This window comes from Pholcus phalangioides, unplaced genomic scaffold, assembly GCF_987345545.1.
Source record: "Pholcus phalangioides strain wild (caught in Gottingen) unplaced genomic scaffold, Ppha-v1.0 ptg000015l_1, whole genome shotgun sequence".
Taxonomy (NCBI): domain Eukaryota; kingdom Metazoa; phylum Arthropoda; class Arachnida; order Araneae; family Pholcidae; genus Pholcus; species Pholcus phalangioides.
In genome coordinates, this window is record NW_028301608.1 from 56788118 (window position 1) to 56813936 (window position 25819).

At 35.7% G+C, this 25819-nt stretch overlaps 2 protein-coding genes across 3 annotated transcripts in view; one reads left to right on the top strand and one right to left on the bottom strand.

Moving 5' to 3' along the window:
• Nucleotides 1–2183: 2183 nt before the first annotated feature.
• LOC149076271 (uncharacterized) lies at nucleotides 2184–2573 on the bottom strand. Its single transcript, XM_089242206.1, has one exon. It carries the CDS (start codon nucleotides 2571–2573, stop codon nucleotides 2184–2186), a length of 390 nt encoding a protein of 129 aa, XP_089098332.1.
• A 2840-nt stretch (nucleotides 2574–5413) lies between these two features.
• LOC149076272 (putative G protein-coupled receptor AH9.1) overlaps nucleotides 5414–25819 on the top strand; it is a 43517-nt gene continuing 23111 nt past the window's right edge. Inside the window, exons 1-2 of one of the 2 annotated variants that reach the window (XM_089245516.1) lie at nucleotides 5414–5572; nucleotides 24554–24631. The gene's annotated coding sequence lies outside the window, so the exon portion shown is untranslated. The remainder of the gene's footprint in view (nucleotides 5573–24553; nucleotides 24632–25819) is intronic. The other variant, XM_089245514.1, reaches the window with a different exon arrangement.

A 25819-nucleotide genomic window follows, 5' to 3' on the forward strand; every position in this document is an offset into this window, starting at 1 on the left:
TAGGTTTTTTCGGAGTACACGGGGGCTGTATAGAAAGTTGTACTTTGGTATTCATGAAATAATCTCACGCAATGTTGGTTTTCCCCCATTTAAATGATTGAAGAATTCCAAGCATTCTTACTTCATTGTAATAACATACCTTTGTGATGAAAAGACAGTACATTAGGTGGTACTTTGAAAAGAAGACGAAGATATGTTATCGAAGGATCTTCAAAGACTGTCTGGGAAACGCAATTTAGATAATTGTTTTAGCGTTGGGTACAGCGCAAACTCAGTTTGATGGATATTCGTGCGTTTCACCATTGAAAGATCTTCAGAAATTTACCGGATCACCGAACTTTGTGAACGAAATGAAAAATTTTAAATTGCAAATTTTCTCGTTCATGCATCATTCATTACTAAGATGATTACTTGTTTTCGGAGATAATCAGCCTAACAGTTACGTTGAACTTGTTAGTCCTCCCATTAAATTACTGGATTTTCGAACAAACACAAGTATTTCGTGAGCTTATTTCAAGGTGATCTTATCTCGAAACACGTACGAAGTATTGAATCAGCAACCACGTTTCAAGTGGCCTCAATTTCGTTAAGGTGAAATGACTCTAAATTACGATATGCATAATGAAAAAAATCAAGTCATTACTTCATAATCACGTGGTACTATACAGTAAAACGAACGTGTCTATTACCGATTTATCCAACCCGAATTTAGAAATATACAAAGTGTTTCTAAAAGAATCACCCGATTTGAAATGCGTATATTATACGAAAAATATTGAACACATAGACACTTACGATGGATTTTATATTACATGGCAAATCATGAAGTTTTTACGAACCAAATTAAAAATGCCCAATATGGCCACCTTGGGATACACAGCATATGTCTGTACCATAGTTTTCCAAATTTTTTTGTTCCATTGCCCCCTTCTTCAGAAATTTTTCTCTCTCATCGCCCCCCAACTCAAACAAGCCCATAGAATCCAATGGTATAACCGTAGCTTCCATCGCCCAGCAGGGAGCGATATTGCCCACTTTGGGAAACACTGGTCTATACGGTAGCCAAATTTGCCCCAAACTTTTGTGAGCATGTTTGCAGCCACAGCGAGTGGATTTATTTGGACTACGTGCGAAACTCTGTCGGATGCGCTCCACATTTTCGTCTGACATGAGGGGACGGCCAGGGGGACTTCCCTTTACACAGACAACCAGTGTCTCGGAATTGTTTATACCATCGTCTGATACTCTGACCGGTAGGAATTTCAACATCAGGGGTATTGTCGACGAAAAGCACGATGGACAGTTGTTAGGGACTCACACTTCGCGAAGATTAGAACACGAAACGATTTCTGTTGTACAGTCGTCATCTTGGCCAACACTGAAGTGGCGGCCGAAGAAACAGCGTTAGTGGTACCTGTCGGCAACTGCGCGAAACTCGAGATTTCCCTCTTTCTACCTATAGATTATTCGATCAAAACGGATTGAGAGCTTAACACAAGATATTCAAGATATTCATTGAAAGCTTAACAGTTATGATTTTTTAAATCGGACGATTCTCTTCTTGAAACTCTCTGAACATTTTAGTGCGTTTGGAGATCATCGATACACGTAATTTAGATTTTTCTCTATGTGGATTGTTTCAAGGAGAATGTCTCAAATGGAATTTCTACAATTAATTCTAAAATTAAAATGAAATAAGATAATTTGATGAGATCAGAAAAAAGGCAGGATTTAGCAGCGGTAGCGGAATATTCAGGAAAATATAATTGGATTTGGTTGAAATCAAATTATAAAGTTAAAATCTTCACACCGCATCTGATGAAACAAGAAATATCCATAACATAAACTTGTGCCTCATCGGACTGAAAGAAGTCGTAACATCAGTTAAAATAATATTCACAGAGGTATCGATATGATTATCAATTTTAATTTTTCGACCTTTACATTTCGTGTATTTTCGGGGTCTCGAAAACTCGAGACTTCATTTTGAAAAGTGAGAAAAATCGAAAATTTTAGTCAACGGTATCTCTACAAATTGCTATCGAAAATGTAATTGATTTTTTAACGCAATTTAATTATTCTTAATACAATTGAGTAGCAAATTTTAATTACTGACTTTTTTATGTTATCTGTAGGTACTACTGGTAGCAACTCAAGTAAGCTGACAAAAACTTTAAAAAAATTCACAAATTTTCCACATGACCTCCTTCACACACGATGACACTTTGCATGCGGCACATGGTGGATAGCACTGCAGCACGTACCATGGTAATAGGAATCTCTTGAATCGCAGTTCTGATGGCATCTTTCAAATCAGATGCAGTTTGCGGACGAAACTGATACACTTTGGATTTCAGATATCCCCACAGCCAGAAATCCATTGGTGTGAGATCAGGAGACCTTGGTGGCCACGGAAACGCGAAATGACGGGAGATAACTCTGTCACCAAACTGTTGACTTAAGACACGTTTGACTGAAGACCCTACATGTGGAGGAGCGCCATCTTGCATCCACACAACTTCAGATAGAGCATTTTGCCGTTGCAATGCGGGAATCGCGTAACGAGTTAACATGTCCAGATAGCGAGCACTCGTTACTGTGCATGTTTGCAGATCACCGGCAGTAACCTCTTCAAAAAAGTAAGGGCCGAGGATGAACGTACTCGTTATACCACACCACACAGTCACTTTTTCCTCGTGTAATGGACGTGCAAGCACATCATGTGGATTATTGCCCAGTGCACACAATTTTTCGAATTCACGTTACCAGTTAACGAGAAACGCGCCTCACCTGTCCACAGAATGCGTAAAGGCCAACTGCTATCTTCATCGTACCGGATAAGGAATTGATTCGCAAAATCCAGCCGTAATCTCCCGCTTCCAACATCTGGACACGCTGGAATCGATACGGAAACATGTTTAGAACAGAGCGCAGAATTTTGCGGACAGTTGAATTCGGCAGATTCAGAACACGTGAAACACCGCGTGCACTTGCGGGACGAACTGTGCTTATCGTCTGATGAACTTCTGCAACAGCTTCCACGGGAACGAAAGGTCGTCCAGACCGAGGTCGATCGTATGTGCAACCAGTTTCTTCAAATTTATGAATCAAGTCCCGTACAGCTTTGACAGTGCACGGGCCTCGCCCGTAATCCATGATTTCTTCACGCATTTTGTCCATTCAGGTAATAAATCTTTACGATTTCCCCACGCTCTTTCCCTGAAAGCGGCATCTTGTTCGGAATGGCAGAAAGCAACATACGTGGCTCGCATTTCGCAGTGCCTTTTCTTTCACCTAGCGTGACGACGTCAGTCATGACTGTGTCTTACGTGGAACCCGAAATTTGAATTTTTTGGTTTCTTCTTCTCGTTTTGTGGAGGACTAATCAGGCTGGGATCTCAGCCGAAGAAACGGTGTGACGAATGAAACGAACATTAATGCTCTGGTGCATTTTGCTAAGTCCTTTTTAATTTTTCCTTGCCTAGCTCCGGAGATTTTCGTGCTACAGGTGCCATTCCAACGCTATTTAGTGTTTTTCAGTATGGAGATCGCATTCCAATACAAAAAACTTAGTGTTGCCATTTGATATTTTCGAAATTTTCTCACTGTAACCGTAACTGTTAGAGTGACACTGTTGTTTTCCATATCATTCTTGAGCGCATACCTCAAAATACCTTATGCCAAAATTTCATTCAGTTTCTGTGAATGGTATGATAGTTAGGGGCCCATATGTCGGGATAGTTTTTTTATAATCACCCCGTATATATATATATGTAAAAAATGATCCGTTTATTTCCTTAACCCTTTCAGTTCAACCATTCACTTTTCAGAATTTCCGAAATATTTTAGCATTTTTGTTATTCAAAAAATGCATTAAAAACATAAATAGCAGCAGATCTTTATTTTTGCAAATTTTCTTCTCACACTTTCGGGTTTTCTTTGTTTTTTTTGGTGTGTGTGAAGAAATTATTGATATTGTTTCTGCCAATATGATGCAAAATAAATTCATCTTCGCATACAATTTTTTCCGCAATTTTCTTTTGCTAAATTTTAAGTAATAAATCACACTTTCTCGGGGGAAAACCCCTTAAAAACTCCCTGAAAAACCACCAACTTTGAGTGCTGCCCTCTCACGAAAGCCCCAAATTTATTTACGATATTTCCAACTCCAAATTCACTCCTTCAAAAGTCAGGGCTTAATTTTCTGAGGTCGAAAGAAAAAATTCTACTGTGAGAAAAATACCCAAGCATTTGTGGCGCCAATGTCTGAAAACGTTAAGAGACATTCCATTCTATAAAATAAATTTGAATAAATGTTTCATAAAACTGACTGAATGACTGAAATAGATACGTTTTCTCTGTGCGCACCGTGTCTATTGACTCCCATGAGCACCGTACGAGTTGGATGAAGAAGTTTAAAAATTGTTAGTTTGTGATATATAGTTGGGTGTGTGTGAGTGTACGTGTAGAAAAAGGTATATCAATAAAAGGTAATAAAATATACAGCCCCAGAGAGCTGTGCTCAGAGTCAGTATAAATTGAATCAATTGGAATCAGTTAAGAAAATATGAATTCGATAAGTTGTGACTAACTTATGACAGAAAATTTGGATGTTGAAGAGCTAAGCTAACCCCATGAAAAAGGTCGAGAAATCTTGATGTTATTGCCCGCGTAAAAGCGTGAAAACCCAAGTTTTGGGGTATTTTCGGGATTAAAACCCCATAGACTGATGGTATAGGAAAAAACTCGGCACTTTTTTCCCGGTATATTATTTATATAAAACAATTTTGTCAGAGAACTTTTATAGTGTAATACCGGCATAATAAAAATTCAACAGTTGACCATGGGGGAAAAATGTATGCTAGTGGGAAAACTTTTTTTTGGAAAAGGAAACACCTACGCAGAGTCTGAATAAATGTAGGAAGGTTCTAAAGATCACCTTCACGCGATATCTCGCCAGCGTAGGTAAACTGACTGTGAACCACCGGAAATTTACGAAAAGGGTGGCTATTACTAAAACAATTAACGAGGAATGATTACCACCTTATGATAGTGTCAGCTATTTCCCTCGTATTCTCGGTCGACGACAACGACCTCGTCGCGCTCGCATCGTATGTATCTGAGCAAGACTTTTACAATCTCTTCTCTCTCTCTCTCACTCTACCAACGCCAATTTTCAGCTACCGTTTATTATTCTCACACAAAACAGCGCGTTTTCACAAAACAAAAAACTTTTTGCCCCGACCCCTCTTACCCGCCTGTGATGATAACGGGTGTTCCTTCGATCAATATGAACTCACACACACACACACACTGTTGGAGTTTTACCCCCAGCCGTGAATGGGAACGAAGCGCATGCGTGTTAGTTAGATGATTTTCCTGAAAAGAGAGATAGGAAACAGGATCAGGAGAGGAGGGATCCAATCCCGAAACTCCCTCACGCAAAAGTCCTGTTTCGTTTCTGTCTGTCTAGACATTCCTGAAAGAGTGTAGCTGACGTGTGATTCCGCGTGTCCAGCAGCGCGTTAACATACTCAAGAAATACACGAAGAAATTTCGGTAAAAGTTTATGGTAAGTCCACGTACTTATAACAAAAATAAGTATAAAACTTTGATCTTTCGTAAAAATATTTTTAGCGAAAATGATTGACTTTAATCAGAAAATTCTTAAGACATAAATTCACCCTCTATAGTTCCATGTATATTTGAATGTACATGGCAAATACATGGTCAAAAAATCCATTATACCAATTTCTCCTCTCAATTTTTTTGTTATTTTAGAAAATACATTTTTTCGTGTAATTTCAATACAAAATATGGCTACATAAATACTATAGTTTTTTAATTTAGAAAGAGTTGAATCCTTTTGTCTGTGTCATTTCTTAAGAGCTGATGAAATTTCACGTGCTCAGAAATTAGTAAAACTGCACCAAATTGAGAGGATTGGAAATATAATTCAAATTACAAATTTTTAAAAACTTTACCAGCAAGATTTTATCTGTTTATTGGTAAAAATAAAACCCAAGCAAAGTGCGTCTTTTACCCTTAATTAACCAATTTAGTTAATTAAAAACCCTCCGTAATTAATTAAATTTCTTTGTTAACGTAATATTTTAAAAATACGCTAACAGCGCCAATTTCCACCCATTTCGTATAGAAAAAATTTAAATTCGTTTTGATGGTGTGGGGGGGGGTGAATCATAGAGGTTACGAAACATTCCAAACAACAAAAAAATATCCAAATAATTCATACCTTTCATAATCATTCGAATGTTTATATGTTCAGCAGTAGAAAATTTTATTACTTGTTTTTATTTTAAAATATTTTAATGAAATTATGTAAAAATTATCCACTGAAAAATTTGGCATAGGATTTAATTGTTGTTTTGCTTATAAAATAGATTCCAGTTGAAAAGAAAAATATAATTTTTAATGGACTTGATCGTCGTTCGCCATCGTGAAGAAAAAATATCAACCTGTAGATTGGTTTATTTTTTGTATAAAAATATTAATTTTTCATTATTGTGTTCTCGAAAACTAAAAAAAGTCAATAATTACATTTTATATCATACATTTTAGACAGTTTTTTTTTTGTAACAATTTTTTTCATTACTGAAAAAAAAATTCAACAAGATAATAATAATGATTGTTATAATTTATTGGGACAAAAATATATACAATACGGGAGGGGAAAGACAAACACGAATGAAAAAAAAAAAACAATTGGAATGAGGGGGAGTAAATAAATGCAGATATCTATGAGAGTGACTCAAAAGATCTAAATGATCTGTCCAGGGCGAGTCTGATGTAAATGTAATTGTTTTTGTCAATTTCCCGATCACGATTTTTATGTTTTAATTTTTACCCAGGGGACAGAGATTCATAATTCATTGTTAAATAAGTAAAAACTACTTCATACACATAATGCATTTAATAATACTTTTTCTTTGAAATCGTCTGTCACAATAATTAATCCGTTTATGAAATTATAAAGTATTGAATTTTTGAAATGTGTGAGTAACTACATAAGAATAAGCAGGAAAAAGGAAATGCACTCTGCTTCTTTTACCGAAAAGTCACAGATAATAAGGAATTAATTTGGTATATAATTCTATAAATTTAAATACATATATATAGTTAAAGACTAGACTGCAGAAACTGACTAAGCTTTATCTATAATTTGATGAATTGGCTTTTACATATGTTGATTATTCTTTTATAGTTCGAAAAAACTAATTGTGAGAAGCGTATCAATGAAAACGCTGATCTAACATTGTTTTTCAATTATCATGGGTACATGAATAATCTTTCCTGACTTGGGAAACTTTTTTTGTTTGAGAATTCTGGACCCCTTTCAATAAGTGGTACGGCGCAAAACAACAACACATACACTAAAAAGAAAAGCTTGAAGTATAAATTGAATTTTCAAATAAATCCACACAGACGAAAAAAAAATTCTGTTAAGTATCGAAAATTTCGTTGAAATCTTTACTAATATTTTTCGTGCGATTGTAACCAACTTCAAGTCATAAAAAAATGCAATTCACAGCCACGCTCTTTTTAGTTTCACATTCAAAGTTTTGACTCAATTATGATCGGTTTCAATCAGTTTCTACTCAATATGCCTGGTTCATATTTTTTATATGGTTTTATGTATAAAATAAAAATAAAAACCATTTCCCCTGTATATCTTTCGCACTTTCAAACGAATTACGTGTCATAGTTTTCTCTGTAGCTTTTCTTTGGGTAACGTCGGTAAGAAAAGAATGGTTCCTTGTTTTCGGAGAACCAACTTTGACCTTTGAGAGAAAGGATAGCGGTAATTTTCAAAGACCGGTGGGATTAAGTCGTGGTGGTAAGTCAATAAGAAGAATTCAGTACGAAGCTGCCTTCTGTTTTGCACGACGTCATACCCTTTGGTCGTAAAAAGCGCGTTTGTTTGTCGCACCCTTTTTGGTTCACGAGAAAAAAGCGTAATCTTTATCGGGAAAGAGAAGGATATTTACAGAGTATAAAAGCGGAACGGGGTGAAGTGGCATCATTTAATAAAAAAAGGGCCATTCAAGAAGGTGATTAGAGAAAGTGTAAAAAGGAAGCTGAATCAAGGTTGGCACACAACATTGGAGCTGACCCAAAATTATTTTTTCAAGTATCTAAACAATAGTTGAAAGGGGAAGGTTCCCCGCCCCCCTCAATAGAAGGCCCTAGGGTAGAGAGCAAGGTAGACAATCGTGGTGCTCTCATTGACTTCTTCCGCATCGGTTTTTAATAGGGAAGATGGTATCCAAAGCACGGGTGTGTCGTGGGAGTGATAGAGTCCTCAACGATATTCCAGTGGAAAATTCATAAATGTCTTGTGACCCGTCCCTAGAGGCATACACGTAATTCAAGTGGAAAATGTGGAAGTCCTGAAACTTCTAAAAAATGTATGTGCAAGCAAAGCACCAGGACCAGATGATATTTTTCCTAGGGTCCTTAAGGAATGGGCTGATGATTTTTTTTGGGCCGGTTGCACAGATTTATAGAACTAATGTTGTTGATGAGGATATTGTCCGGGAGTATTGGAAGCTTGCTAATGTGGTTCCGATACTTAAAAAACGATAGTAGAGAAACGATGTCGAATTATCGTCGAAGAAATTTTAGAAACCGAAGGGCATTATCGAAAGGTAACTGGTGAAATGGATAGACGAGAATGAAAAATATTGTCGGAAACCCTCAAGTATGTTCAGAAAGGGGAAGTCATGTGTAGCCAACCTCCTTTGCTTCTATGATTCTATGATCACGTTGTTAAGGTTTTGGGAAACGACAAAAACATCGATTATGTTTGTTTTCATTTCCAGAAGGCATTTGATGGTCCACCGTGGTAAATTCTTGAAGCGTTCGCATGAGATTGGGATTGGGGGCAACTTGCTGAATTAGATAGAATCCTGGTTGGGGAATAGGTCACTAGGGGTTGTGATGAACGTAAATTTTCCGATTTGACAGGTGTGAAGAGTGGAGTCCCTGAAGGAAGTATCTTTGAGCGTAACTTTTTTCACATTTTTTATCGATAAATTCGATCAAAGTATCGATGAAATTGCTAACGAATTCGCGGATGACGTTAAGCTAATGAGGATGGTCTGTAACCAAAGATAGGCCGATAAGGATTTGCTCCAGACCAACGTAAACAGGATTGCAGCGTAGACAAATGAGCATGACCTTTAGTGCTGATAAGTGCATTATCTCTTTTTTTGGTTCGAACAACTTGCGTTTCACTTACAAGTTAAATAATATTACTATACAGGATGCACTGGATTCTCGTCCTGAGGATCCAGGTTTGAACCTCGTTGACGGCATAGTGGTGGTCGGCAGAGAGCAGGTAGACCTACAACACGAAACTGACAGAACATGGAAATTCAAGACTTTCCAATTTTTACTTCAGAAAATGGAAGACAGATGGCAGCATGAACACGAAACACGCGCAATTCAATAACATAAGTACGTAAGGGCTATACATACACTCCACAAGCACATATTCCGCGGCATATCCCGATTCGATAGATATTTCGTAGAGGAATGTGTACGAGGTGCATGTACGGTTTAGTAGTAGTAGTAGTATACTGGATGCAGCTAGGGTCACATATTTGGAAATTCTCACTGGCGAGTGGCTTAGGGGGTTCTGAACAATGTTCAGCGGTGGTGAAAAAATCGAATATAATTCTGTGTTTCATCCTTCAAAAGGCCTCTTCGTGTTCCTCCTAGTCATCCTTCTGCTTTTCCAAGGCTCTGTTCGTCCTGCACTGCCGTAAGTTTTGGAGACCATACCTATAGAGAGGTATATAATTGATCTGGGGGGGGGGAGATAAGCCAACTGTGCGGGCTCTTGTGGGCACACAAGTCTTGAGGTATAAAGAAATACTTATAAACTATCCGCTATAGTAGTAGTTGATCTGCTTTACCAATCATAGGCATTTATGTCTGGTAGACGATGCACCTCGTTCATATTCCTTTGTGGAACTTCGAATTGGTACATGTTCGAATGTGCGTGTACATGTTGTGATCCTAACGTGAAGCAATCATGGTAGTGAAGTGTGATGGTTGAATAACTGTATCGTTGTAGAGAGGCCTGTTGCTCTCTGTGGCGAGACTTTTAACGGGGAGATAGTCCCGAATCTCTCACCCACAAACAAATAAAAGCAGAAAATTAGAGGGGGAATACAATTATTAAAGCTACAAAAATTATTAAAAATGGCAACATTTGACTACTCATAATCCGTAGCGCTTCTTTTGGCTATAGCTATACAAAACTACTTTCCCTCTCTTCTCCAACTTTTTTTGCCCCTAGAGAGAGAGAGAGAGAGAGAGAGAAACTGTAGATGTGTTTCTTCCCCCCCCCCTTCTCTGGTTGTCCTATATAACCATGTTGTCTGAATGACGTCGCTCTAAGACTTCAGTGTGGAATTTTTAATTTCAAAATTGTCCTTCAAAATATTAATATTTGAATTTTTTTGAGTGACCCATGATAATTCCGCCGGATATCTTTATATTTTTGTGCATATTTAAATGAGTAGAATAAGTGGTAATTTTTTCGAAGCTTTAATGAACATGACATCGTTGGACTCTTTCTTTATAAGTCTCCAGCAGCTTTCTATTCCCACAATGACATTAAATCGGTGTTTACTGGTTCAAACTTTGTGTTGTCACCGCATGAAATCCTAGCCCATGTTTGATCAATACACAGTTGAACGCGGAAATTCATTCTCTTTATTTGCCTTAAAATTTATTAGTCTAATGTGCATAGTAACAATAGAATAGTGGGCCTTTCATACCGAGCATAATTATACGCACAGCTTGAAAAGACAGTTTTTTTTAACTTTTGTTAAACGAAATCGTTGGCATTAAACCCTTTTATTGATGGGCCGATTCTGTTCGTTTACGGAACATATAAGTCTTCTCGAACCTTAACAGAACTGAACAATCCTTGCAGTGATCGTCTAACTGAATCAGCAGTAGTGTCTGGTTTTATTAATCCTAATCAATGAGTGACTATACTTCAGAGCCCATGTATCAGTTGCTGGCTCGATTCGATTGCACCATCAGCCGAACAGAAATGAGTGAACAGCATCACCTAGTCGTTTGCTATTCACATTCCCACTGCAATCCAGTATTTAAAATAATAGTTTAAATTGTAAGATAGTCGCGAATATTATGAATCGTCTATTTTCCATTCATAGCCCTGTGCACTCGGGCAACATACAAATAAATCAGAGTGATAGTGAAGACAGCTAATACTCGACAAACACACCGAGACACGTATATAAACACGTATAGACATTCAGTTACGATGTTGACAGCAGAGATTCTATAGATCACCTCATCATATCAAATGTATTATTAGCTCAGTACGTTATATATTATCATTAAGCTTATTTATTAAACTAAGCGTGATTCAGCATTTCTGCGGAGAGCTGAACCAAATTTGACATTCATCCTTCTCCCAGTGTGCTCTTCGAATTACTCAAGTCTAACGAGATGAAAGCCATACCTAAAATTCGAACGAGAGACGGATTTCGTTTCATGCTGCGCTTTTAAGGATTCGCATGTGGGTTCGTTAGGAGGTGTGCCTTTACCGTATAATTAATTTATGGATCTACGATCTATCATCTCAACACTTTTGCGTCCAGAAAATAAACGCCGAAACCTCATGACCAGATCGGTGAGTTGAAGATTAATCTCACAGGATGTTCTGTAATATCCGTTTTCTCAAAGCGAGGGGAATTAGCAGTTGGAATGCGCTTATTTAATGGCAGTGTAGTTTCGTGCCATTTATATCAATAAAGCTTATTCAAAGAGCGAAGCTATATCTCTCATCAGTTTTCTGATCTACTAAATCGGAAGAAATATCTGTGGCAATACTTTCCGTGTTATCAATTCCCAGTTTGAATGTATGTTTACGTGTATTAACGTGGGAAAAAATCCGAATTGAAAATTTGATATTTCATGGTAAATTGGCTTTGAAGAGGATAAGGGAACGGGGAAAGTGAGAGACGTACACAGCAGAGTTGAAATGATAAATGGGTGCGATAAATTTGCCAGAGCAACGAGTCAGGGGTGTGATGGCCACCAGAACCACATACGTTAGTGCATTTTCAGAGATTTATACGTCGAAAAGAAGAATATGATGAGTTGATTCTGAATAATTTATAGATTTCTTTTTTGATAAATGCATATCATCAAATATTTTATCTGCCATGAAAAATATGATCTTTCAGGCAGAGCCATAAATTTATGCGGAGTTTTCTATTTTAGTAGTACTATATTGTAAGAGATTTATCACTTCTGAACCACACGCATTTTTGAGCAATTGCGGTCATCTTTTCTTCTTCAAAAATTTTCTACCCGAATATATGTACGTATGGAATGAGTATATTACATTTTTCATGCGCGTGTTTGCCATCTCTCCTATTTATTATCAATTGGTAGCTATTGATAATAAATAGGAAGCATCTCGTGCTCGAGTGAATTCTCAGCTATTGAGAAGTTTATTTCCATCCAATGTGCATTGTGACGGATGAATTTGCTGCAGTCGCCTCTTTTCCACAGCAGCTTAATATACAGGGAGTCCATAATTAAAAGACCCTATCTTAAGGTAGCCTAGAGGCGAAACCAGTCATCAGAAAATTGTGAAATTTTGTGGAGGACTTCATGAAGTGATGGGAATTTGTTTCAGGGTAAAAAAAAGAAATAGTTGCGCATGTCACCATCACAGGGCGTTTTATTAAGAAATGACACATTTAAGTAAACGTTTAAAAATTTAACAATTGTTAAACACTTTTACAATTGTTACTGCAACAAAACATGTTCCATATGATGACCATCATTTTCAGATACCATGAGAAATCGCAAGATGGCATGTTACACAACTGACCGAAGGGTATGCAGAGAAATGTTCAGCACGTGGAGTGAAACGCTGCCTTTAAGGTTAGGTAAAGTTCTTGGATTGTCACGATTTGCCAGACGTTTCAAATTCCCCCCGAAGTCACAAATCGCATGAATTAAGGTCAGGGGATCGCGGAGGCTATAGATTAGTGAAGTGCTGGCTGATGACACGTTCTTCTGTAAAATGGGTTTTAAGAACATTCTCTACACACACTGCAATGTGTGGATGAGCTCCGTCTTGCAAAATCGTTCAAATGTTTTCAGCCACGATGAAGCAGAGAATATTTATGTTTTTTCCGGAATTTTATTGCTAAATTTTATGTAATAAATTACAATTCCTCCCCCTGGGGGACATCTTTGACCCCCCCCCCCCCTTCCTGAAAGTCCAACTCTTTAACTGCTGTCCTCTGATGAAAACCCCCAAAATTCATAATCGCCATGCCATATTTCTAACTCAAAACGTACTCAATCCTTTAAGCCAAAGCTTAACTCCCAGAGGTCGAAAGAAAAAATAATGCAGTGAGATAAAGGCCATAAACTGGCCGCTGTGGTGGTCGAGTGGTCATAGTGACGGACTCGCATCGCGAGGATCCGGTTGCATACCTCACCGTCGCCGCAGTGGTGATCGGCTGAAGTTGGTTTTCTGCGGTCTCCAACTTCAAGGGACGAATGCGAGCCGATCTCCCCGTTAAATAGTCTCGCCGCAGAGGGTAACAGGCCTACAACGTTACGAGTATTCACTCTCATTACACTTCACTCACTATAAGTTGAGGAAAAACTGATATTAAAAAAGTGATTGCAGATACAGCACTCCACACATAACAAACATTACACAGAAACAAACTTCACGGGAGGTTCACTATACCTACACACACATTCCAATACGTACCAATTCGTTAGAAGTTTCGCAGAGGAATATGGACAAGGTGCATGTCTGGTTTACTAGTGAGTTAAAACTACCCACACATTGTGGCATCAGGGTCTGAAAGGGTAAACCTACAACAATAATTGTGGTTCACTATTTGCAAGTTGACACGAGCATTCGAATATGTGATACTTTGCTCATATATATGATGTATATAGTTGTACGCATTTCAAAGTTGTTCCTGTTTTGTAACTGACTTTCTCTCGAAAATAATCTTTTCACGTATTCACTTACGCGCTACTGTACAGAGATAAGGCCACGCGTGTATTCACATATTAGATATTTACAAAGTGAATTTTGTGATTCGTAAGTTACTTGGATTGGGTCGGTTCGTACACAGTCTCGAATATACATTCTCCATCACTCGGAAATATTTTAAATCCGTGAAATTTATGCGAAACACGTTTCATTCGAGAGCGTGTGATAAATTTCATTCTATTTTGAAATTTCGTTTCTAGCCGCATACAAATGGCAGCACGCACAGAGGTTTTTCGGTGCATAGGTTATTTGCTCCTAAACATTTATTAAGTCAAATATAAGGAGCGTATCAAATTCTTGAATATGAGCACTCGGTACGTGTTCGTATACCTTTCACGTTGAAAGGTACGTCTCTGCGAGAGTGGCTATTTTCAATATTCAGTGCACGGATTTCAGCCAAAATCAATATATTCGAAAATTATCCAATTCTTTATCGTGAACTCAATATTTTTTGGGCTAAGAACTTGGAAAAAAAAGCTTCAGTGGAATTTATACTCGTATATACTTGTGCATTATTTAAAATAGGCATTTGTGAAAATTGCGAATCAGGACATGAAATATTATAATAGAAATATGAAAGACACATATCAAGAACATCAGATATTCATGTAAAATATTCAGTTATGCAAACAACTTATCGAGCTCAAACAGCTATGTTTTTCAATATTCGTACTATTTTCCAATACCGATATTCAAAGTCTGATCTGCTTCTTGGAAAATAATTAGTACTGTATGAGAATAACGCAAATGCTATAAAAAAGGGGTGAATGTGTAGGTTCAATTCGGATATCCGTATAACTTAATACAGTACAACCACCCTTTTAACGTCACCACTCATTTACGGTCAAATAATAATTTCCCTTCAATAATAAAAGTATGCATCTCCAAACCCCTGATTAACGCCCCCCCCCACCCTCATTTTAAGGAGGAACTTTTTATCCCTCCAATGTCCGCAAAAGAAGGGGATTCACTTTAATATATTCTTCCTGAGATCTCAAGGTTATACATATTTTATATCAGGCATCAAGTTTTAGGTTACAAACGGCCTTAATGTCTGTAGTAAAGTTGTCAATGTCCGAAGATGTTTTTTTTTGTTTTCCACAATCTTAGGAAATGATTCTAGTTCTTAGCTTTGCTCTTTTTTTAAGCACTTTCTAATAGATTAAGATCGAAGACAACGAAGAAAGATAGGTTCTAGTGTTTCACCTTTGTTCGACTGGTATCATAAATTGTAATGGTGAAGATAATGATTATTAATATGTACAGTTCTTGTCCAGGCAGGAAAAGTAGTCCCGTGATCCGGGTCATTCATAAAGGGGCGTTTGATACTTTTAGTTTCAGTTTTTCCTATATTCAACCCTTCCAATTTCCTTTAAAAGCTAAGCTTTCAATATGTTTTTCCAGTTTGCTGATAAAGTAATGGGGGGATTTACGGAACCCATGAAGGCAACTTTTCATTGAATTCCATTAGCACGTTGAAACGTAGAAGTCAACGCAACAAGACAGGGTTCCATTAGCATTATGTGTGTATTCAAGAAATGAAGCTGTCGTAGTAGAAGAATCAGTTTGGCGAAATCGAAATGGTCTTTTTCTAAGTACTTTCTGCGTTTGTATAGAACGAGTTAGAATTTAGATGAAATCTCTCACCCGCATTGATAACTATGTTCGCTCTGTATACCTTACAACACAAGCCTTGTAGTATAAATTTACATGTTCAGTGCTCCTTTCTGTAAGAACATGAGAATATCAATTCTCTACGTCAGTGTCTCCCAATTGGATCCCGAAGGGACGGCCTTTTTATTGGGGGTCTACGGCCTGATTGTAGAATTATGAAAAAAACAATTCGCACTAAGTTGGAAAAAAATATTTGTAAAGAAAACTAATAAACTACATTTACGCGCAAAAGCACCGCTGGAGTGTTGGTAGACTGCAGTAGTAATATTGTTATGAATTGACAAAAGTAATTGTCAGTTACTTATGGTAACGTCTTTCTATAGGAGTCTGAAACATTGTTTAAGTTCTTTTGCAATTCAGTAGATGACATTGCTATCACTTCACGTTTGCTAGTACTGAATAGAATACCTTCCATTGTTCAAGGATATTCGTATAGATCGCTTTGGATTCTGCTGCTATAAATGGAAGTTCATGGCAGACACTAAGATTTCTGAGGTACACGGAAAACATAAATATTTCCAAGGGGTCCGTGACTTAAAGTATTTAGGAACCACTGCGCGCGCACTCTGTGGAATTAATGAGTTTATCCACACTTTTTGAAAAGAATCTAGAATGACTGAGCTGCTAAGCGATTAAAGTGTTCGATTTTTCTAAAATAAAATTGTTCAGCAGTGACTTTTTTGTATGCACAGAGGCTATGAGTGTATTTCAGAAGTTCCACCGTAAAGTACAAAAACCGAAATTTTCCCTAGCTTTGGAATATTTTTGATATTCCTCGTCGAAAATTATTTCTAAAAGGGAATGATTAAAAGTGTAACAATATATGTTCAGTAGAGTCTAATGATACTCCGTGAAATCTGGATTTATTCCAAACCTTTTGCTTCCATTGAAACTGTCATGACTACTCACCAGAAAAGTAGCGCTAAAAATTTTTACTGATATGCAAATCCGAATGAAAATTCTGAAAATGTATTTGTGTGAGAGGAATAGATATATATATTTAATATTTCCTACCATAAAAATTCTCTAGATGTATTTTGATACTGATGGTGAAATATAAATATATGGAGTGCAGCATATATATGTATATATATATTTATTTATATATTTTGGAAGATTATCTAAAGTAAAGAATATTTAGAAATATTTTATCAGTAAAAGGATGTTTCCATATGTTAATTAGATTAAGTTTTCTCTGCAGCAAAAACATTTTTTTTCATTTAACCGAGTCTGCTTCTGAATGAAAGTAAGGGGAAAAGATATACATGTATATTTCTGCCTTATATTTTGACAAGATCATTTATCACACAGGCCTATATTCCAGATTTGCATCAAAACAAATTGCAAAATTTGCATTTCTTTATTTTTAGAGATTCTGCTTCAAATATTCAGGTTCCGATTCAGATATTCTGTGGTGAAGTAGAAATCTTTTCTCCGGTATATAAAACCATTCTCTATGTTAGAAAAGCACATTAATTTAAATTGATGATGACGAATGCGGTTAAACTAATATTGAACTTAGATGCATCATTTGTACTAAATATGTGTTCAGATATTTCAATATATATATATATATATATATATTGAAGTCCGGGTATGTGTTCCGCAGTATTAAAATTTTGATATAAACTTCAATAAAAATAAGTTCTTGATTTTTATAGAGCGTTTTATATGAACGGGAAATAAACTTTTAAAACTCATCAAAAACTTAACCGAAGATTTTTCCATCTTCAAGTAAAATGTTCCATCAACTAGTTTTGGCGGCTGCAAAGTTCAGATCTTCTTACAGGATAACGAGCTCCTAACTCCGTTAAATGACATCGCATGACAGAATGATAGATAACTTTTCCTGATGTCTATATCCCGGTGAACGATTTCTTTTTTTTCTTTTTTAAATTTATCGCTGACAGTTAAATTTGAGGCAAAATAAAATATGCGAAAGAAAAGTTCAGCTCAAAATTACCATTTTTTCTGTTTTTTCTTAAACAGAAAAGAAAAACATTCTTCAAAATTTAATCAGTTTCTTTAAAAAAATATAAGCCACGAATTATTTTCTGCTGCCTGGAAGGACGAAGCTCAGAATTTCACTTGACAATTCACTAATTATGATTACTAATAGATTGAGAAAATAACAATAAAAAAAACATTTTTTTCGAGGCCTCCGCCGCCTCGTTGGCCATTTTTCCTGTTGTGTCCTTGTATTTGTATTTTGATAGCTGCAACTTAGATATCTCATTTGTCACTTTTGACAACAATGCAAAGTCAGCCCACCAGAAAAGTCTCACTCGTTCATCCCTCTGGCGTATAAACCTCAATAAATTTAATAAGTAATTCAAATTCGATCAAGAACCTGCGTTCACCGTTAAAATTGCACCAAAAAACTCGCAGCTGTGTACTTAGCTCGATGGAATGTAACAAAATTACACATTGCCCTGTGAACCATTCCATCAATTCATCCATGATTTGGATTTCACAGGCAATGAATTTTATGCATTTCTCCGCAATTATTTTTTTTACTCCTGAGTTGATGACCCGTGTGACTGCTCGGGTCGCACCGCTCTTATATGAGACTGCTCGTATACCTTAGCTCATACATACAGATCCTAAACAAGCCAGTCGTCCACTAGAACAGTCCGAATGGTGCAGTGGTAAGAGATACTTGCCTTCAACCATGAAGGTTGCCTTCAGTTTCGACAGGGTTAGATCCAAAGAAGAAGAACATCAAAAATAAGTTATTTATCTACCGAGTCGGGGGGATACCGATACATCGTGTGCATTCATTTCCCATCCAACTCCATTGATTGGAAATTGCGTTACGTACCGGTATGAACGGAGTAAGTGTGCGGTAAAGTAGTAGCACACCCATTGGAAGATGCAACGGGCGAAAACAAGTCTCGCGTATGCGCAAGACTTGTTACGTGAGTTATTTTCATTCGTAGTAGTTCAGAGTAGACGATTGGTCTTAAAGCTGATTCTGAACGACTTTTCATGGATATTTCATTTTCTCATAGATAGATTATCACACAACACTAACAGTTAGATGTGGAGTCCGAGTAGCTATATGCTTCTAGACCATCTCCGCTCCATCTCTGCTTTATCAGTGGCAGTAGCATCTCCAGTCAAGAAAGTTTCTTAAAGGTTTGAGTCCGTTTCAACGTCACAAAACCTCAGACCGTCTGTTTATTGTTTAGTTAGATGTCTTTTTGACTTCACCTCATCTTTTGAAGATTCACCTCGTAAACATTTCTCTGGGAAATTTCTAACAAATTAATTCCATGCAAGAACGTGTTGTGTGTGTGTGTGTGTGTGTACAGTTTTTATGCGTGTCACTTACGTATTTATTCTTGTTTCGTATTGCACTACTGTCTTCCCTATTCTGATGGGACAAATACGTAAATTGTCATTTGTATTGTTGACATTGGGATGTAAGTATCGTATTGGATGTCGGCCTGCTCTCGGCGGAGGAGACCGACAAACCGTTCTCAAACAGGATACGGACTCGCGTTCGCTCCACGAATTTGGGAAAACTACATACAAGCAGGTGGGGACAACCAGTATTAAACCGCATATGCACCTCGTATTCATATATAATGCCCTGGTTATAAACCACAGGAAATAACCGTCATTTTTAGCGTCTAAAGCGTATAATCCGCGGATGGAAATGATGCTACTTTTGAGGGCGGGGAAGGGTGCTATTGTTTAAGTCCTCATCGGCATGTGATGCGCAAATGTACATTTCATCAATAAATCATGGAATCTAGGAGAATAGAAGGGTTTGTTTGACACTTTTTTGAAAAAAAAAAAAGTTTTTTTTATAACTCACATCTATCTTCACGGTAATCTTTGGAAAAATTATTATTATTTTTGACTTAGTTTTTCGACCATTTATTTCTATTGCAAATTCTCAGAAAAGTAAAATTCTGAAGATGATACGCAGTAGTATACAATCAACAGATTACAAGCAAAAAATATGGTTTAATGGCTCATTGTTTCAATTCGTAGTTCCCTCTAGACATTCGAAATGTCTATTGACTATTACAAGAGAAGATAAAATCTAAAAATGCTGGAATGAAGAGCTGGTTTTTTCGCGTATCCTGTACTCTCAGATTAACCAAAGCAAAATGTTAGCAGAAAAAAATTAAGTCAGTTAAAGTATTCAAACCTCTATTTTAGTTCTTTGTGTTTATAAGTAAAGCTGTAGGATTTCCAAAAAGTTATTCTGTGTCAATATAATTACTTATGTATAAGAGCGATTGTTTGAAAGGGAAATGTTAACTATATATAATTTTCAACTTAAAGTTAGTTTGATTTAAAACCACTATAAGAAAACATCGCGTCTCACACGTACCGATTTACATGAAATATTGATCTGTTTAAACTACGAATTTTTTTTTAAAAACATTGAAGTTTGCAAAAACGGATAGAATTTCTTGAAACCCGCGTAACAATTTCCTGACTAGTAAATTGAACTTCTTTGTAGGTAGGAGTAAAACTCACTGGGTAAAACAAAAATAATTTTCTTTTAACTCTTTTCACTTTCCATCAAAATGTCTCACAAAATTTTTACGGTGTATTGCACCGTAAAATGCGTTGTTCCCTGAAGTATTTCTAGACTCATTCCGCGTAAGACTACATACACCGTAAAATTGTAAGTTACATTTTATATTTGATTTTTCGGGAATGAAATAGCATCTCTTTTATTGTTTCCAGTTTGATAAAGTTGTAGTCGAGTTTCAAGTATGTACTATGTTCTTTATTTGAAATTTTTGAATTCACTATAATGTATTTCTTTTTGATTGCATGTTTTATGAAAACTTTTTTCACGATCTTTATGGCAATTATTTTGAATAGCATTTTTTTTCTGAAGTTTATTACGGGGAAGCAGAATGCAATTCCTTTTTCCTTTTGAGGGATAATAAGCCGTGTATATGATGAGATTAGATAAAATTATAGGGAAATGAGATGAGAAGAACTTTATTTTCTTTCTTCTTTTTTTAAACTTGAGATTGGTTTGAGAATGAAGGCTTACACACACACAACTCACCCAAAAAAGTTCATTACTTAATGTAAATATTCCGTTCGCATGCAAAATATTCAAAGTTTATGGTTTTTTTCTACGATTTTTTGTCGGTAATAAAAAGGAAATTAATTTTAAAAATAGAATATATCTATCTATCTATTAAATCATAAGTACTTCTGTTCTGAATTGAGAAATCCAAATAGTCACTAAAGAACATTCTTCGAAGATATAGCTGTAAAATTTGAAGAATCCCTTATCGTATGGCTTTTTTTAGAGCTGAGTTTTTGATTACTGAATTTTGGATTTAAGGAGTCGACTTAGATAAATGGGGGTACCCTCAGCTCACACACATTGTGTTGTATAACTCTGAACAAAATACCATAATTAAAATATTCATCCCATATTGTTAATGAGCTTGAAGTATAATATAAAAAATGAAAGGTCCTTTTGTAACCTCTATGCTTAACCACTAACAAATTCTTTCTCCTAGCGTAATTAACCTCTTTACAGTGTAATTTATTTCAGAAAAAGTGCACAAGAAATGGAAATATTTTTTCCTTTGTTCGTTGTTGTGCATTATATGAATAAGAAAATATAAACGAACTCAATTCAGATTTTATTGAAAAAACGTTTTTTATCATAAATACAAAGTTTTTCTGTTGCCGAATTGGACTCGGGCGTCACAGTCAAGAGATTAAAGACTAAAACACACTTCGACGTACAGAATGGAATTTACAATAAAATTCACAAGAAGAAATGTATTAAACATCATAAATACACTTCACCATTCTCTCTACCGTATTTTTGATAAGTATGAACTTATCAATTAAATCGATCTCTAGGGAAAAATGTAATAAGGGGTAGTTATTACATTTGTGCTATTATCATTCGCATTGGTCAGTACTTTCACACGTTGAGAATTTCAGATTTTTGTACGTGTGTATAAATGCTTTTTCACATTGAAAAACATTATTGATATAATTACGGAGATAGATTATACGAGATATTTTCAATATCATATGCAGAATCGAATCTTTTAATTGAATATCTGAAATTGGTTTTGGTGTTATTCATTTCAATTTGAAAAAAAAAAAAAATGTCGTTTCGGAAAAATGTACATATTTTTTTCTCAGTGCATTTATTTGATGGCCTGAGAAAACAATGAGATAGAACATAAAATGGATGCTTCTACCACATCGATCGGGATATTTTAGCTGACTCGACGACAAACGACCAAGATCGTTAATTAACGACAGGTGCCAATGTGTCTAGCAGGATATCTACCATTATCTTACCAGATCAAGTCTATTATCATATTGATCCCTGAAACTATCTTCATTTCTTCATGTTTTCCTTTGTGTGTTATGGATTTTTTGCACTCGGTATCAATTTTTCTTTTGTGACTAATATCTATTGTTTGTTATCTATTATATAGGTTGGTCATAAAATAACTGCTGATCTCCGATATACGAGGCCATTGTGGCCGCAAATATTTACGAATTTGGATGAAATTCGAGATATACTTGTTTCAGAGTATCTGCTCGAGGATGTTGAAAATACTAAACCCTAGCTCTAGCGGTTACGGCCACAACGGAACAAATTCGAAAAATTCGAACAGCAACACCCCGTTTTATGCATTGCAAAATGATCAACATGTCAATAAAACGTAAATGGTGTTGGAACGCTACCTGTAGCACCATAAATGCGGGCGCAGAACGCAGATGAAGAAAGCAGACCTCAGCAAGGAGATTGGTGCGCTAGAGGCTCGGTCAGGGCCTAAAGGTGCCACGTGTACCGTTCCAACGCCATTTATGGTTTTCCACTACACCAATCACTCTGCAATGCATAAAAGTGAGTATTGTCATTTGAATATTTTTCGAAATTTTGTTACTGTAACCGTACACGCGGATACAACTCATTCTTGAGCGCATACTTTTAAACACATATCTCGATATTCATCAGTATTCGTTGATTTTTGAAACTGCTAGGGACTCGTACATTGGCAAAGTAATTTTATCACCACCCTGTATATTTGCCACGTTTGAAATCGTTCTAGGAGAAAAAATACAGGTAATATTCAAATAATTTAAGAAAAGCCCCTTTTCTCGTCAATTCTGAACAAAGCATCACCATTTTATTTCCGTAAAAAGACAAAAAATACAAACAAATTCCAAAATTATTAGCGAAATAAATAAAAAAAAAGTACGAATATCTTTCATAAACACACATAGAAATTTTTGAACGCCAAAAAGATTCAGAATATGTTTACATTTATGAACTCTAAAAAAATTAAAGTTCCAGAGTCATATTGCCATGTAAATAACAATGATTTCAGTTTTTTTTTTTCATTTACATTTTTGTCCGGAAAATTGCGCAAACTTGAAGGCTTCTTTGAAACATATTAGATTCAATTTTTTTGTTGAAGATAGCACAACAAAAACATTTATCAAATCCAAAAAAAATTTGTTATTGGTATTCCTTATCAAAATTTATTCAGTAATTCATAAATAAGTAATAAAGTATTTATATCTGGAAAAACCCCAACTTCTTTGTTATTGAAACGGTTAAGAGGGCAAAAGCTTTGAGTTGAATACGTTTCATGCACTTATATCAAAGAGAAATGTTTTTCTTTGTAGTTTTATCGCAGCATGCCAGCTGAGAATGGGTCATTGTTCCGGTCATCTAGTATCCTTTCGGGCAAAAAATATAGTAAACGTAGAAGTCTAGCTATTGTAACTCTACCATACTCGTGTATTTACTGTAAAGAAACCGATTTTTTAAACATGAGTTGGAATTTCGACATGAGATAATTCAAAACGTTCAAAGCAGTTTTCGGTCTTCTCATGAGATTTCCTATCATAATATTATTCGGCAATTCTCGTTATTGCTTTTTGAAGGTATACCTATAAACCTTTCAACATGAAACTGCTCCCAATAATAAATGTGTGAAGTAAGAACATTAACGTAAACTACTGGAACTGATATGTTTGAAAGCTATTTGGCTTTACGGGTCTTCAAGAACTCGAATGCACTCTTTCGTTTAATCATGGAATGCTGATGTGTTTTAAGGAATTCCGTGATTTTCACATTTTTCTTGAAAACTCACCCTCAGTCTGGTACCTTCGAAATAATAATGAATGCCGTAGTGTTTGGGGTAAGGGCTCCGGAAAAAAATTATCTCACATGCATGCGAATGAGCATGATAAATATAATTTAATCATGGGATGGGTTTCTCTCTCTCTCTCTCTCTCTTTTTAATATCTGGGTTATTTAACAAAACTATATATTTCTAAGTGTTTTCCAGGAAAACTCTCCATTAATTCCAGAAGATGGCAAATGGGACGCTATAAGGAAGCACCAATAAAGTTACCTAACTTGAATAAACGCTCGCGTTGGGTACCATAATCTCACATTATGCTATAATTGCGTTAAATGCTGCAGAAATGTGATGATGAAAATGCCATTGTTAAAATAGAGACAGTGAGTTTTAAATATAATTTTAAAAAATTCTTAATTTATGTAGTTATAGAGAGAGCAATTCTCCGTCCTCGGAAAATTGAAGCGAATGGCTAATCGTTGTGTGAGAAACTTGTGAAGTTATGGTACCAGAGCTTTTTTTTGTCCTCATTCTACTAGTTTTTAATGTTTTATTTATAGACTGGGGTTGGTAGGTATTGGGTTGTTGTTGAGTTTGTTATCCTACTTTTGCATACACTTCTGAAGCTTTTTTCTTAGATTCTTGATGTTTACATTGATAGGTAGTTGCTCGTGCCCCCATACCATTTATTTTGCTGCACTGCCCACAATAGAAGAATTTACACACTTCCAAGTGAAAGGTATGCATAGAGATACTTGTTTGATAAGTTTGCATGTTCATGATAAATATGCGTAGTTTCGAAAACTGAGTGAAACGCTTATAAAAATTGGTAAATTCTTACAACAAATTTGGTCAACATCTCATAATAAATTAGGTAAGCTTTCACTATTATTAGGTTACAGCCAACAAAAACTAAATCAAAACTCGCAAATACTAGGCAAAAATTCACAAAAACTAGTTAAAACCCACTAAAAAACTATTCTAAAAAAATGCATTAAAACATTTTTCATTACTATAAACATGATGTTCAATCCAAGTCTTGAGAAACTATGACAAGTTTTATGATTCTAGACATGATTAGACATTCATTATGGATATTTATTTGTCATTAATATCTAAATAAAGACATACATACTACCTTATGCTTTTAATGATATCTGTTTCAGTTTTACAGTTACCAGTTTCTGAATATTTGATCCAAGATATTATAACGAGATCTTTTATAATAACGATGCACACGAGTAAGAAGAAAGTTTATCACTTGGATTCGAAGCCCAATCTCAGTATATAAATTCATGTACTGTAAAACTCAAAGCATTGAAAAAAATTATATTTGAAATAAATTCGATAAAATTATACCAATACTTTAATAAAAATAGAAAAGGAGAAACACATAAATATCTATAAAATGATAAATAATATGATTTTACGTACAGAATTTTTACATAAAATGGTGGTTCTTTTTTAACGCATTTATGGTCTATGCAATTGGTTATTATGATATTCATAAAAGATGAAATACGACTAATTATTTGACGACGAATATCACTTATAAAGACTTTCGGCTAAAGTTATGATATGCATTGAATATTTTTAGACCGAACACACGCATAATAGACTCGCAATAAACGGGATCCCTCTAATCTGAAAATACTAAAACTTCACTCTGATATTATCTCAGTCCTCACTTTGAAGTGTATATATTCATCTAATATTCACTACTATCTCATAAATATTCATTTGACTTCTTCCAAAGGAAGTGTCTCGTCATAAACGTGTCTCGAAGAGATTTTGTACCGTCATCGGTATAAAACAACACACCACGCAACCGAGAAAATCTTCATTACAGAAAATCTCTCTTCATTAGCATATATATACGATTCAGATAGACGAATAACAAGGATAGATTTGGAATTACAATTGATGA